This window comes from Aulonocara stuartgranti (assembly GCF_965226115.1).
Source record: "Aulonocara stuartgranti genome assembly, chromosome: 2".
NCBI lineage: Eukaryota > Metazoa > Chordata > Actinopteri > Cichliformes > Cichlidae > Aulonocara > Aulonocara stuartgranti.
This window is the reverse complement of record NC_138940.1, coordinates 9,660,001-9,674,986: the sequence shown is the minus strand read 5'-3', so window position 1 is coordinate 9,674,986 and position 14,986 is coordinate 9,660,001. Positions and strand designations below refer to the sequence as shown.

General features: G+C 39.9%; 1 protein-coding gene across 2 annotated transcripts; it reads right to left on the bottom strand.

The window, feature by feature from the left end:
• Nucleotides 1–7,957: 7,957 nt before the first annotated feature.
• LOC309689936 (uncharacterized protein) lies at nucleotides 7,958–10,567 on the bottom strand. Of its 2 annotated transcripts, XM_082506644.1 has the most exons (3): nucleotides 8,798–10,567; nucleotides 8,588–8,692; nucleotides 7,958–8,542 (listed from the first exon to the last, which is right to left on the bottom strand). In XM_082506644.1, the coding sequence occupies exon 1, from the start codon at nucleotides 10,503–10,505 to the stop codon at nucleotides 8,943–8,945; it is 1,563 nt and encodes a 520-aa protein (XP_082362770.1). In that variant the 5' UTR covers nucleotides 10,506–10,567; the 3' UTR covers nucleotides 7,958–8,542; nucleotides 8,588–8,692; nucleotides 8,798–8,942. The 2 variants fall into 2 exon arrangements, with proteins under 2 accessions (XP_082362770.1, XP_082362771.1); XM_082506645.1 differs by having other exon boundaries at nucleotides 7,958–8,692.
• Nucleotides 10,568–14,986: the final 4,419 nt, after the last annotated feature.

Below are 14,986 nucleotides of genomic sequence, written 5' to 3'. Positions count from 1 at the left end.
TTTTACTGGGTGTGCATCTTGTTCAAATGTCTTTTTCAGCATTTGTACATAAATATTCTGTATATAAATATTTGATTTTCATTTATTTTACAGAGTCCTTTATTTTGTTTCACAAATATGACATTCATGTCAAATGACATCTGCAGACTTTATAATGACCAGCAGGGGGCAGTGTATTGCAGTCTATCAGAACATTTACTGAGACCTGTTTCATGCACTAGTTTCATGTCTCATTGAATCCAACATGATGTTGATTTTGTAAATTAAGGTCACATCTTCATCACATCTAATTTCAAAACACTGATCAATTTAAAAAAAAAATGAATTCCATACCAATTGCAGGAATAAAATAGGAATAAATAACAAACGAGAAATACATACAAAACAAGAGAAAGACACACATGAGAGAACAGGTCACATGACAGCACAGCATTATCTACCCACAATTTGAACTAAATAACAGATAGCACAGGCAATGAAAACAAACGGAAATCAGAATAAATTTAAAAACTTTTATTGATGTTAACTTGAAGTGCTGAATTAGCCCTGTTGTCAGTTCAAATCACTTCAATCTATAGCGCACTTTAAGGTCTTTAGACCTTAAAAAGTAATACACTGCAAGGTAAGCTTGCAGCATCTTACTTTAAGGTCAACTGTGAAACTTTGTGGAAAGCCTGAGACAAGTTGATGAGTCAGTGAAGCGCACTTCCTTCTGATGACGGCTATACTGAGGTGAGTTTTTAAGCATATCCTGAACTTTATTCATTATTAGACTTCTGACACCTGGCAAATAAACTCTCACGCGATATGAGAACATAACAGCAAAAAGCCAGTAGCTGGTACATGAATGGATAAAAATTGGATCCCTCAGGGAGGCGCCACCACTTGATCTTCTCCACCGTCGTGGTTGGTGTTCTTCGTCGTCGTTGGCCAAGGTTGAGTCGGAGATCCATCACAAGTAGCCGATGTTGAGGGCCAATATTGGTTGATGGTATGACTTTTACGTTCGTGACTAGGCTGAGATGGGGTCTTCGGACTAGCCAGTAGTCGATTTGGGTGTCTCTGCCGCCGCTGGAGTACGTGATGAGGTGTGCCGGCTTCTTTTTGAAGAAGGTGTTGGTCACGGCAAGATCGTGGGCCTCTGCGTAGTCCAGTACCCGGCAACCCTCGTCGTTTCTGGTCCCAAATCCTTGGCCGCCATGGAATCGGTGATAGCCGTCTCTCCCCTTGCCTACATGTCCGTTTAGGTCGGCGCCTACCGCCACGTGTTCCTCAGGGCTAATCGTTTGCAGGTGGTCGTCGAGGGCGCGCCAGAATTCTGTCTTCTCCTCGTCGGGGCAGTTGGTCTGTGGTGCATAGCAGGAGATAATCCGTAGGACGGTCGGGTCGGCGTCGATCTTCACTGACATGATGCGATCCGATATGCGGGTAACTTCGACCACGTTGTGCCGGAGCTTTATTATTAGACTTCTGACACCTGGCAAATAAACTCTCACGCGATATGAGAACATAACAGCAAAAAGCCAGTAGCTGGTACATGAATGGATAAAAATTGGATCCCTCTTAGATTGAATTGGTTGCCCTCTTATATTACGTTGTTTTGAACCTAACCGCATCCACTGAATTAATGCAGTTTTCAGGACAGTAAAAACAGAGAACTCTGATATACACAATTTCTGATTGCTGATAGTGTTTCTTAATGCAAAATGGGCTTCCATTTAAAATGCAATTGCTTTATGTTCGATCTTTAGTGAAGAAGGGTCATTTTTGATTCTGTGGACAAGGGATGCAAATGGAATGTGAAGGCAACAGGTAGTAGGGTGAATTAGGGTTTCGTGTGGTCTTCAGTGCATGAATTTTATTGCCACTTTATTTCAACTTTTTATTAATGTACTCAAAAGAAAAACAAGAACCACAAAGGAGATTCTTGTGATTCTTGTTTGTGCTATCTGTTTGTGAAAGAAAGCACATTTTACCACATCATACTGTGTTTGCTGCCATTTATTTTACTCGTCCTGCCTGAGTGTCTGGGCTGCGTTTGTCTGTGCACCTTTGTTCTGGCCTTCTGCTGATGGGTTTCACATGCTGGGCTTTCCCTCTTGGTCCACACCCAGCAGCCTGCTGCTGACCACACACAGCCTACAAACTGATCCATCCATGCATCCATCCATGCATGCATGGCCTGGTTATTGTTGAGTTATCACCTCCAGCTCCTTGCTCATAACCAGGTAGATACTGGGCTGGGCCTGATCTCTGAGCTCAATAACAATGACAAAAATGCCAAACACTTTACTCTTCATGGTAAAAAATGTTTATAATACAGTAAAAACTGGATGTAGCCAAAATCAGTGTTTTATATACAGTGTAAGTGAACAACATTGCTACACTGCTGGTGTTTGATTGATAGAGGCTTTCTTTATAAGAACTATGATATCATTTCTTTTGCTGATTAACAGTTTTTATATAATTTTTATATCATTTATAGCTTTCAAGAAGCCAAAGATCACTGGACGAAAAGACTACAGACCTGTGGCTCTGACATCTGGTCAGGAAGTCTTTTGAGCGCCTGGTTCTCTCCTATCTTAAGACCCTCACGGCCCCCCTCCTGGACCCCCTGCAGTTTGCATACAGAGCCAACAGGTCTGTAGACGATGCCATCAACATGGCCCTACACTTTGTCCTGCAGAATCTATGCTAGGATCCTGTTTGTGGACTTCAGCTCTACCTTCAACACCATCCTTTCAGACCTTCTTCAAGGATTGCTTTCCCAGATGAATGTGCCTGATCCCATCTGCCGGTGGATCACTGACTTCCTGACGGACAGGAAGCAACCAGTGAGGCTGGGGAAGAATGTCTTGGACTCCCGGACCATCAGCACGAGCTCCCCTCAGGGCTGTGTTCTTTCTTCTATGCCCTTCTCCCTGTACACCAACTGCCGCACCTCCAACCACCAGTCTGTCAAATTAATTAAGCTTGCAGATGACACCACCATTATTGGACTCCTCTCAGACGGGGATAAGTCTGCCTACAGGATGGAGGCTGAACATCTGGTGTCCTGATGCAGCCGCAACAACCAGGTGCTGAATAAGTGTTATTTTCATTTACCACTGGCCCAAGTACATTTTTATTGGCTTGTGAACAAAGCTGTAGTTTTTGTATTTTTAAATATTAACGCAATTTAATTGAGACATTATTTATATTATTTCACTTTCAATGTGAAAAATGCTGTAAAAACGTTGAAACTAATGGTCACCCCTGTTCACTGCAATGTAAAATAGTACAACTGCTGTCAGCCTTCATTAAGTTGCATCATTTAAACATTTGCATATTTTTATTCAACTTCTGCAGGATGCTTTGATGAAAGACTCCCTTTTCCCAAGTAGAGGCTTTACTAGAGGTCACAGGAACAGCGCTGCTGTTTTGGATGCAGAAAAATGTTGTCTTTCACTCTACCTGAGCTCAGTGTCCCAGTAAGGGCTCCGCCTCATTGTAGCTGACGCTGAAATGTTTGTGTGGGTTGCCATGACAACACCAGAAGTGCATCTGAGATCGTGTCCAAATTCATGGGCTGCATCCTCCTGAGGACTCGGTGTTCTGACAAAACGTCTTACTTTGGCAAAACGTCCTACCGTAAGTAGTTCATGCGTTCTCGGCGGCTCTAGTGACCCTCGAACTCTCGGCTAGCTATCGAGGTGGTGGATAACATACGTCTCCCCCACAAGAGCACGAACCTACAACTTTTCTACTACTGGTTTTACAAGGCGTACACGGTAAAAACATTATGCTGTTATTTGTTAAGCACTTGTGCACCTTGTGAAAAGAAATAAGTGGCTGAGATGGATGTCATATGTGCTATTGATATTATTTTACTCGTTTCTAGTTTTCACGGTGCTCCATGATTGTGAGAGGAATAAAAAAGAATTGTGGACATCAGTACGAAGCATGGATTCTTTTGACCAGAGTAGATACACTGGTCCCTTGAATATACTAATCTTTTTGAGGTGGGTGACTGTTCCTGTGTATTTACAGAAACAATGGTTGTGATAACCTCAGCTGTTTCAGAGGGTGACTGTTCGTTGCTTTGCGCACTTTTAAATCTGTATACAATGGTTTGTTCCCTTTTTGTGTTCTGAGGTTTAAACAAAGATGTACTAGATGTATTATACCGGTCCCTCGAATCTACAAATCTTTTAGATGTGGATGACTGTTCATTTTCATCTGTGTTTACAGAAACACTGGGTGTTGGAACCTCAGTAGTTTCTTTTTGGCTGACAGACTCTGGAGCTGTACAAGAGGAATAAAGAGCTGCAATGCTTTTGTGAACCTGACCTGGGAAGGGAGAGAAATATATTTTTGTTTTGTTTTTGTTTGTCTTCTTGTTTTATTTGATTCCTTGTGGGATTTGGATCCAACAAGTAAAGTATGCATATTATGCACACACACAAACACACATGCAGCTATTACCATTTCTTGTATTCTTGAATAAAGACATTGATCTGACACATTTAAAATGCAGCCAATTGTTTTTATTGTTATATTATTAAGAAAAAAGAAAAGGTGGGGGGATGTAAAGAAGAGCTTAAAGGGCTAGAGGAGAGAAAACCCCAACAATTAGCAGGGCATTTTTTTACTTGGACAAATTGTTAATAAAGTTTCCATATCTGTAACAATGATGACAATATAATTGTTTATAAACAATTATATTGACAATTATATGTGTCCAGTATGTTGGCTCATTTTCTTTTACTTTTTGCATTTGAAAATAAAAGTTGGGCTGATTTTGACACCATTACAAGAAGTGTTGTTAATGATTCTTTTTGAATTAAAATCAGGTTACCACAAATTGTTTTTTAATTTAATTTCATTTGAAATGTTTGTCAGTGGGTAAACAATTCGTAATGCAAAGTCAGAAACATCGAGTTATTCTTGTACTGCATGCTTGCAATAAATAAGTTGTCCTAACAGTCAGTCAAAGGAGCTTGGAAAGAAAAGCGTCTGGACTTCTTTGAGTTGAAGTGACTGATATATATATTTTTTGTCTGTTTGTTTTGTTGGTTTTTGTTTTTTGCCCTTTATCACCATTCCTCTTCCCTGCTGTTTTTCTTTCCCTCTTTCTTTCTCCCCTTTCTTTCCCCCAGTCATGTCTGTCCTATGTGTAGCAAGTGAAAATAAAATAAACAATAAAAACAAAGGTGAATCAAATAGACCAATACGGCAAGGCCGGGATGGTCCATTTGGTAAAGTAAATCCGTTAGTTATATTTAACATAATGTTAAATGGTAACATTCTGTTTACAATGTTACCATTTTACATTGTGTTAAATGGTAACATTCTGTTTACAATGTTACCATTTCACATTGTGTTAAATGGTAACATTCTGTTTACAATGTTATCATTTTACATTGTGTTAAATGGTAACATTCTGTTTACAATGTTACCATTTCACATTATGTTAAATGGTAACATTCTGTTTACAATGTTACCATTTTACATTGTGTTAAATGGTAACATTCTGTTTACAATGTTACCATTTCACATTGTGTTAAATGGTAACATTCTGTTTACAATGTTATCATTTTACATTGTGTTAAATGGTAACATTCTGTTTACAATGTTACCATTTTACATTATGTTAAATGGTAACATTCTGTTTACAATGTTATCATTTTACATTGTGTTAAATGGTAACATTCTATTTACAATGTTATCATTTCACATTGTGTTAAATGGTAACATTCTGTTTACAATGTTATCATTTTACATTGTGTTAAATGGTAACATTCTGTTTACATTGTTATCATTTTACATTATGTTAAATGGTAACATTCTGTTTACAATGTTACCATTTTACATTATGTTAAATGGTAACATTATGTTTACAATGTTACCATTTACATTATGTTAAATTGTAACATTATGTTTACGATGTTACCATTTTACATTATGTTAAATTGTCAGTAGGCCTGGTACCGGAACCGGTACTGGACCCCCTTTTACTTTCAGCCATCAGAAGAGGGTACACTGTGGTCATAACAATACTCAGACTGTAGCATTTAAAGGTCCCAAAGTGTACCAGGAAAATATCCCCCGCACGATTACACCAGCAGCCTGAATTGTGAATGTGAGGGAGGATGGATCCATGCTTTCATGTTGTTCACTCCAGGCTGATATAAAAATGATATAACTAATACTACTTCTACTAATAATGACAATAACAACAAAATAATAATAATAATGTCAAAAATACCAGTAATAATAATAACAATAACAACATAAACAACAACATTACTACTACTAATAATAATAAAGATAAACAAATGTATTAAAAAATTAATAATGATAATAATAATAATAAAACTGATCATAACAGTAACAATATCAATCATAACAACAACAGTACTAACAACAATAATAACAATAACAATGCAGCTGAAAGCCATCCTGGACCTGGTCGAGGAAGTTAAGGCTCTCCGCATCCAGAACGCCGAGAAGGATCGGCGGCTGGCGTACCTGGAGAACAGAGTGGCGGATTTGGAGCAGTACACCCGGATGAACGATGTTATCATCACGGGGCTTCGCATCAAACCCCGGTCATACGCCCGGGCGGTCGCCACTGACAATGTAGGAGGGCCAGGAGAGGAAGATGTCAACTCCACGGAGCATCAAGTGGTTACCTTTCTACGGTCCAAAGGTGTGGAAGTGGATTATAACAACATTGAGGCTTGCCACCCTCTACCCCGAAAAAATGACAGTAACAAACCAGCCATCATTGTGAGATTTGCAAACAGAAAACAGAAAACAGCACTGTTAAAACAAGGAAGGAAACTGAAAGGATCCGATGTCTTCATGAACGAACATCTGATAAAAAGAAATGCGGACATTGCCAGGAAAGCACGTTACTTGAAGAAACAGGGAAAAATTCAAAATACATGGACCACCAACTGCAAAGTATTCATTAAACTCAATGGAACACCGGAACAAGCCAAAGTGTTGGTCATCAGAAATATGGAAGAGCTGGACAAATACTGAGGTCAACTTACTCTGGAGGTATGAATACACATGTGACGTGACACACAACACAACACATGGCACAGTCCAAAAGAACTTCATCTGCATCCGACAACAATATCAACATGACTCATTGGAATTCTCTTTATGATAATCTGGAACTGAGAACATTTCGATACACAGACCATAATGTTCTAGACTTAGAAAAGGATATAGACCCGGAAAATAATTTCTTCTACAACATCAGCTGTAACTGCTGCTACTTCACTGATGAACAGTTTAAGCACACCATCAACACGGAAAATAAATTATCAATAATCCATTTTAATAGCTGAAGTCTGTATGCCAACTTCAACAATATAAAGGAATATCTAAATGAGTTGACAAATCCATTTGGAATTATTGCCATTTCTGAAACATGGATCAATGCGGAGAAAGGAATGGACTTTGGACTGGAGGGATATGAAGTGAATTTTGTAAATAGAAGGAACAAGAGTGGAGGGGGAGTAGCTGTGTATGTGGATAAAAACCTAAACTACAAGGTGGTAGAAAGTATGACAACTGTAATTGATAATTTACTAGAATGTATAACAATTGAAATTTATAAGGAAAAAGAAAAAAATGTAATAATTAGCTGTATATATAGAACACCTGGCTCTAGTATTCAAGTATTTAATGACTTCATAGAGGAAATATTCTCTAAAACAAATCAAAAAGTTATGTTTATCTGTGGTGATTTTAATATTGACCTGTTGAATCCAAAAAAGCATAAAATGACCGACGAATTCCTAAACACTATGTACAGTTTGAGTTTACATCCTAAAATAACCAGGCCTAGCAGAATTACACCACATTGTGCCACCTTACTTGACAATATTTTCACTAACAATATTGTTGGGGGAAAACTCTGTAAAAGACCCAGGAGAAATAAAGACACAATGAGACAAAGTTACTTTCTTTATCAAACGTGTACACGGGTGAGCTGCTAAGAACAACTCACCCCATGCACAGTGGCTTGGTAATTTTTATAGGAAAGACAGTGAGAACAGGATAAGAAAATACAAAACAAATAAAATAAACAACTCCATATGTGGCACTAGTCTCGTCAGCAGAGAGCTGGGAGAAGGCTGTGAGAGATAAAACAATCTAAAACAATATGTCCCAAAACAGTATGTCTTTGCTGAGAAAGTCTAAAAAGATAATTCTAAACTAATCTAACCATAGGCAAAGGGCAGACAAAAGGCATCTTTGTACATTTAAAAGAAGGTAAAGAAACATAGAATCATTTTTCCTGTAACATTCCCTCCTGTTTAACTTATTTTAAATGTATACAACAATTGTCTATGAAGGTTATTTATTAAGTATCTTAGGCAATTTTTTAACTTCCAAAATCTTCAAAATGTCAGCATAGCAGAAATGGCAGTCATTTGGTCTAAAGAATAAAACAAAAGAAAATAATAAAAAGAAAAACATAGTAAATGAAAATCATAGTAAATGAAATAACAAGTGGAATAAACAAGAAAAAATAATAAAACTACAAAAAATAAAGGATAAAAACCTTATATTTTAAAACGAAAACTTACAAAAAATAAAAGGATGAAAAGTAAAATGAAAACTTTATATTTAAAAATGATGAAAACCTAATATGTAAAATGAAAACTTCAAAAAATACAAGGATGAAAACCTTATATTAAAATGATGCAAACCTTAAATTGAAAACTTTATATGTAAAATAATGAAAACTTCATATTTAAAACTGAAGACTTCAAAAAAATAAGAGTATGAAAACGTTATAAAAATGAAAAACTTTATGTTTAAAAGTCAAGACTTCAAAAAAAAATAAAAGCATGAAAACTTGCATAACCTACTAATGTTTTAATCAGTGCATGATCACTTGACAAGTCATTTTTAATCACCACGTCATTTATTAGCAGCTAGTACAAGTTCTCCTCTAACAGAATTGCAACGGGATGTTGTTCTTCTTCAGGCACGGCAACATAAGCAGTCATTGTAGTTGTTATCATCTTTGAAATCATTACTCTTAGGCATGGCAACACACACAACACTAATATGAGCAGTGCTATCATGATGAGACCTAGAAGAAAAAATGGCTTTGCTACAGCAGCCAGCCATGAACCGCTGAACAGCCAGTCAAGCCAGCCTTGTGCTGTAGCTGCTCCAGGTGTGTGGTCAGTGACATATTTTTGCAGAGCGGTCAAATTCTGCAAAGCTTCATAAATGTCTCCTCCAGTTTCGTATCCATCAGGGATAAAAGTGCAACATGTTTCCCCGATCAGCTTGCAAACTCCTCCTTGTGATGCTGTTAGCAGGTCTAGTGTCAGTCTGTTCTGCAGCACCATCGTTCTGATGGCCTGCTGTTCTCCTGCTAAGGCAGTTCCCAGGGTCTTAGTCAAGTTGATGTGTCGTAGCAGAGCATATCGGTTGATTTCCACATGATCCCGCACCTCGGCAACTCCGATGCCGGGGATCAAGCTCTGTAAGAATTTCACTCCACCTCCCCAGATGCGAAACTCTCCCGGCACTCCAGTGTCCACAGTAATGCCGAAAGAATTGGGGGAGGCGATGTCCACTTCACGTCTCTGCCGGCTGCTTGGATGATGTGCAACACTTTGCATGAAGAAAACGTGATCTGATAATTCCACCAGGGCGCACAGACCTCCCCAACCTTCAGGGAGTGACAGATAAGCCTTGTTGCCACATAGGAAGTACCAGTCAGCCAAAACTCTGGTTCCTCTGCTGCTGGGTGCCGTCCGTGCACATCCTGTCTGGTACTGAGTCTTTGTTTGTAGTGGCATTCGGTAGCTGTAGTCGGAGCGACAGCTTAGGCCCATCAGCGTCGTGTTACTGGCACAGGTGGCGTTGATTGAACAGGCCATACACTTCCTCTCGTTCCTTGGTGGGCAGAAAGTGTATATGGACTTACATAGGTGAGTAGGCAGCTCCCCCACTGCCCGCGAGCCATTGTTCATCACACATACTGGCAGTTGTGATGCGTTCAGTTTGTTCAGTAGAATTACATCAGGCAGTGGGTCTGAGACTTGGGGCCAGGTCAGTAGGTATGTCTGTCCGGAACAGTTCACATTTGTGAGTGATGATGACCTCCAGGTTGCTTTCGCTGGGATGCTGTAGTTGGCCTTGGACCAAAGAGTACCATAGCCTGGATGTGTTGCCAGGCCCAACAGACACCAACTGCGATCTTCAGGTATGCTGTACGGCCACAGGCCAGACGTCTGCGAGGATAGGGGCATATGGGTACATGCATAGCAGTCAGTTTTGTTATTCAAGTGAGCTGTAGTGTTCATAAACTGCCACCAGAAGTTAGTGGCGTATCCATGGGGAAACTTGGTGTACTTTCCTTTGTCATACAGTGTCTGCCTTTTCTCCATGTAGCGTGACTTGTTGTCCCTCACGGAAGCAAAGGTGAGGAGCCCGGCCATGGTCAGGGCCGCTGCAGTTGATAAGAGCCACCACCTCATGACGACGAAACACACCCTCCTGTCGCGAGTAGACCCCCCGGCCAGGAAAGCTGACCCCTCCACCGGGCGAGATCACAACAAGCGGGCAAGCCTGCTGTCAGCTGTGTTTAGATGGCTTCACTGACTCGCCTGCAGTGACTCTGATGAATCCAGGATGGTCGTTCCGCAATTTTGCAAGCGGTCGGTGTAGTGAGGAGGACTTGGTATGGCCCCTCCCACCTGGGTGTGCTCCAGTTTTTCCTTTGGAGCACCTTGATCAGAACCCAGTCACCGGGCTTTAGTCTGCAAGACACTGGAGAAACATCATCAGGTTGTTGATTATGTACAATGATCTCTTTGTTTTCCAATAGCTTAGACATCCATTCTGCTAATGTGTTTTCTCTGATTGCTTTGTCTATTGGTTGACTGGTACTAGGCAGTGGAAACGGCCTGCCATGAATGATTTCAAATGGAGTTAGTTTATGGGAGCCTTGCGTTAAGCGCATCCACATTTTCACTAAACCCAAACATTCAGGCCACGGCCTTCCTGTTTCTGCCATGCATTTCCTGAGCCTTTGTTTTATAGTGCCGTTAGTTCTCTCTACAAGGCCTGTGCTCTGAGGGTGATAAGCACAGTGGTGTTTTATGCTGAAACCGAGTGCTTCAGAGACCTTAGTGATGACATCATTTACAAAATGAGTGCCGTTGTCTGACCGTATCAAAGCTGGAATGCCATATGTGGGTATGAAGTGATTGCACAGGCACTTTGCTACTGAAATTGCATCTGCCTTTTTCACTGGATAGATTTCCGGCCACTTTGAGAACACGTCTATAACCACTAGGGCGTATTTTGACCCTTGACATTCGCTTAGTTCAATAAAATCCATATGAATTGTGTGAAAAGGATGAGGCGGAGTTGGAAAACGGCCTCTTTGTGGTCGCAGGTTACCCTGAGCATTATATTTTTGACACGTCATGCATGTTCTGACAAATTGTTTTGCTGAGGTTTCAAAATTTACAGTGTAGAATTTACAGTGTAGAAATGAGAGTTGACAATACTGGTCAGTCCCCCCGTTGACAAATGCGTACAGCCATGAGTCACTAATGCCGCCATTTTGTGGAGGAATTTTGGCAACACTGGCTTGCCACAACACATCATTAAGTCGTTTGTCAGAACTGCACCGTGTTTTAGCCATTTTGCCTGCTCTGCTGTGCTTGCTGCTTTTTGTTCATTTTTCAACACATCCAGTGGAATCTGATGTGTGTTTACTGCCATCAATGTGATGTTTGCCTGTTGTGCCGCCTATTTTGCTGCTCTGTCAGCAAAATTGTTGCCTGTAGTAATGAAAGAGTCAGTAGGCGTTGTAAGAGGTTGGCATGCTGGTTTGCCAGTTGGTGTAATCATTCCTCTGGTTTTCCAGATTTTTTGCAAAATGATGCACAGCAGAGAAAACATACTGGCTGTCTATATAAATGGTTATTTGTTTATCTTTGTGTATTTCACATGCGCAACAATCTCGTGTGAAGTGACCTTCCTCTCCACGGTTCTAGCAGGCGTTGTCTCTATGTTATCTGCTGTTTCTGCGTGGCTGTCTGCAGCCTTGGTGTTTGTGACTTTTCTCGCCTCTCTGTTCCTGATAGCCACCTGTGGATTAGTGTTTTAGTCTGTTGTCAACAGTCAGCCTTATTTTGAAGTTACAGAAAGCTTCTTCTTTTTTGTTTGTCTTGGTTTGGGAGAATAGATGCAACACTACATTTTCACTTAAGGCAGTTTTGAATAATTTCTAGTTCTTCAAACAATTCATGGATCTCACACATTTCAAACTTTCAAGTTAGGGTTGTTTCCCATTTATACATATATATATTTAACTTTGCATTGCTCACAGCTCATAGCTCACAGCTCTAAACCTAGGCATTTTTCAATCATATGCCTAATCACTATGTGTCACTGTTATTCTCAAGTATGGTCACAAGTTCGTTTAAAGTCGTTTCCAAAACCAACAAAATAATCAAACAAAAACAAAAAACATAAACGTGTCAGGACACAAAAGAAAAAGAAAAATGCTGCCACCCGAACAAGGCAGAAGTCTGCATATGTTGGCTTTTAATAGCATGCAGCTTGTAACATGGTAGACTAATGTGCCTGTGTTAATTCAGCTCCATATTATTGTGTGAAGTTGCACTGGGTTGGGAGTGGTTTTGTGTGTGTCACATTTTTGGTGAGCCAATGGCTGGAATGAGGTTGGACTAATTAGAGGCAGGTGTACTTGATTGCACTGATACACTGGTCTACTTATAGCCCACACTACAACCACTGCTGTTTTGTTTTGTCTCTCTGTGCAGGTATGTAATGTGATGAAATCAGATATGATTGGGATGGATTGGTTTTGCGCTATGAATTTTATATTAAGTGTGTCGTTTTGTCTCTCTGTGCAGTCCAGGGCCTATTATATGCCACAGCCTAAAGGCAGCTGGGTTGCAGAGGCTTGAGTGACCACTGACTATATGCTTGCAGGGTGGTGGGTCTCCAAGGACAACTTCTAACCCTGTTAAAGGCAACATGTGGAGTGCAACTTGGCCGTGTGTCATAGCTGTCTCTGGCCTTGGGACTGTGTGTTTTTATACAATTCTTAAGTGGGACACTGGACTGTTTTATCTTTTATCTCTTGATATATTTTTCGTCAAATTATCTTTTAGAATTTTATTGACTGACATCTTTTTGCCCATGACTGAGACGGTTGGTCAGACCTACAGTCTTTCTTTGGGTGTGTTACAGCAGCTTCTGCTCTAAAAGAAACAAATAAATAAAAAGAAAAGAAAATGTGGAACATGTTCATCAGCTTAGCAGTGTCTACATATTTAATTCAGCTTCTCAATCCTGTAGTTTTAGCTGTTGTCTACAGGGTTTTGCTTATTGGTTGTTATGATAGGTGTGCTCTATATCTCAGCAATGTGTCATTCTAGGATGATAAGTTTCAAGCTGGTCAAGTGCCTCTATGCACTTCATTAGTTTAGTTATTCTCCGTATTGTCTTCATCTCACATGTCATTACACTGAGTTTCAGCAAACCTTAAGCTTGATGCAGACTACTGCTTAACAATTATCCACCTCACATCATAACCGATTAAGGTGCCTCTTCATATTAATATTATGTCATTGTTCATATTATACCCTTTGTCTTATATGACAGCAATAGCATATTATAATATTTTATCAGTGTGTACCACTATACTACTCCTGAGCCAATTTGTTAGTTAGGATCATCTTATTCAGCAAACAGATAATTTAGAATTCATCCAATCTGCGGTCACATTTGTTCTCTCTGTTGCATGGCGGACCAGGCAGTTCTATTATAATATATTATTTATATTTTATTTTGTATCCATCAAGGGCTTCAGATGACCTGCAGAATCATCCTTTTCCCAAGGTGGAGACAGTTACCTTTTCACACACTGTCCTTGGCTGAACAGTGACACAGTCTTAATATACCTTATTTATTTTATTAAAATATTTTCGTGTGAATTATTTGCTTTATATTCATTTTATACATGCTGGGCATGGTCATCATGCCAACTGTGTTTCATTGTTAATATCACTTTACAGGTTGTTATCCTTGCTATTATTAATTTCAAATACTCTAAAGATAATTTCTACTGTAATTTTCCCTTCATCTTTATTTCGTACTTTTTATATTTATATCTACTCAGTGGGGTCTGTTTTCAACCCTTTTAAACTACTTCAGACTACCTTGATCTCTAGTTTTCACTTAATAAGGGATTATTAAGTTCTTCCTGATATGGGTGGTGCTGCAGATGCGGCTGCAGGAGTGAGTGATGGTTTACTAAAAGGATTGTGGGAACTGCACAGTGTCTCGTCTTCTGGTTTTACTAAACTGGCAGTTGAGTTCTGTTCTTCTGACTGTTTATATTTTGTTTTCTTAAATCTCTCAGTTTACAGACACTGTTTTTGTCCGGCGTCTGGACTTTTCTTTTCTCACCACTGCTCGTCAGCAGGAGTGAGTTTTAATTTCACTTGCTTGATTACCCATCTTATTTATGTATTTACTTATTTTTGTTTAAGTAATATATACACAATACAGCTGCTATCACCTTCGCTGGTATTAGAGACGAGAGTGGTTGCTCACACGCCCTTCTACTTTCGGACTATTTCCAAAAGCGGTGTGAACTTTACGAGACGGAACTCGACCGTTCTCTCAACTCACCAGCACGTCAGTGAATAGCAGTAAAAGAAAAACACAGTAGGAGCAGCTCAGTCTCTTATTGGACCGTGAAAATTCAGCTTGCTCCATTAATTAAAACAATACACACACACATTCACATTCACAGCTTCGACGCGCGCGACCGGAACCCTTATAATAAGGGGAGCTCCCAGAGCTACTTACTCCCTAGACCCAGTCTAGACCCAGCTGGGGGAGCTACCCAGAGCTCCAAAGCTACCAGTCGACGAGCTCCCAGAGCTACCAGTCGACGAGCTACGCTACC

What these genes read in the sequence shown, in the direction of transcription:
- LOC309689936 (XM_082506645.1), bottom strand. Translation starts at nt 10,505, where the DNA reads ATGAGGTGGTGGCTCTTATCAACTGCAGCGGCCCTGACCATGGCCGGG.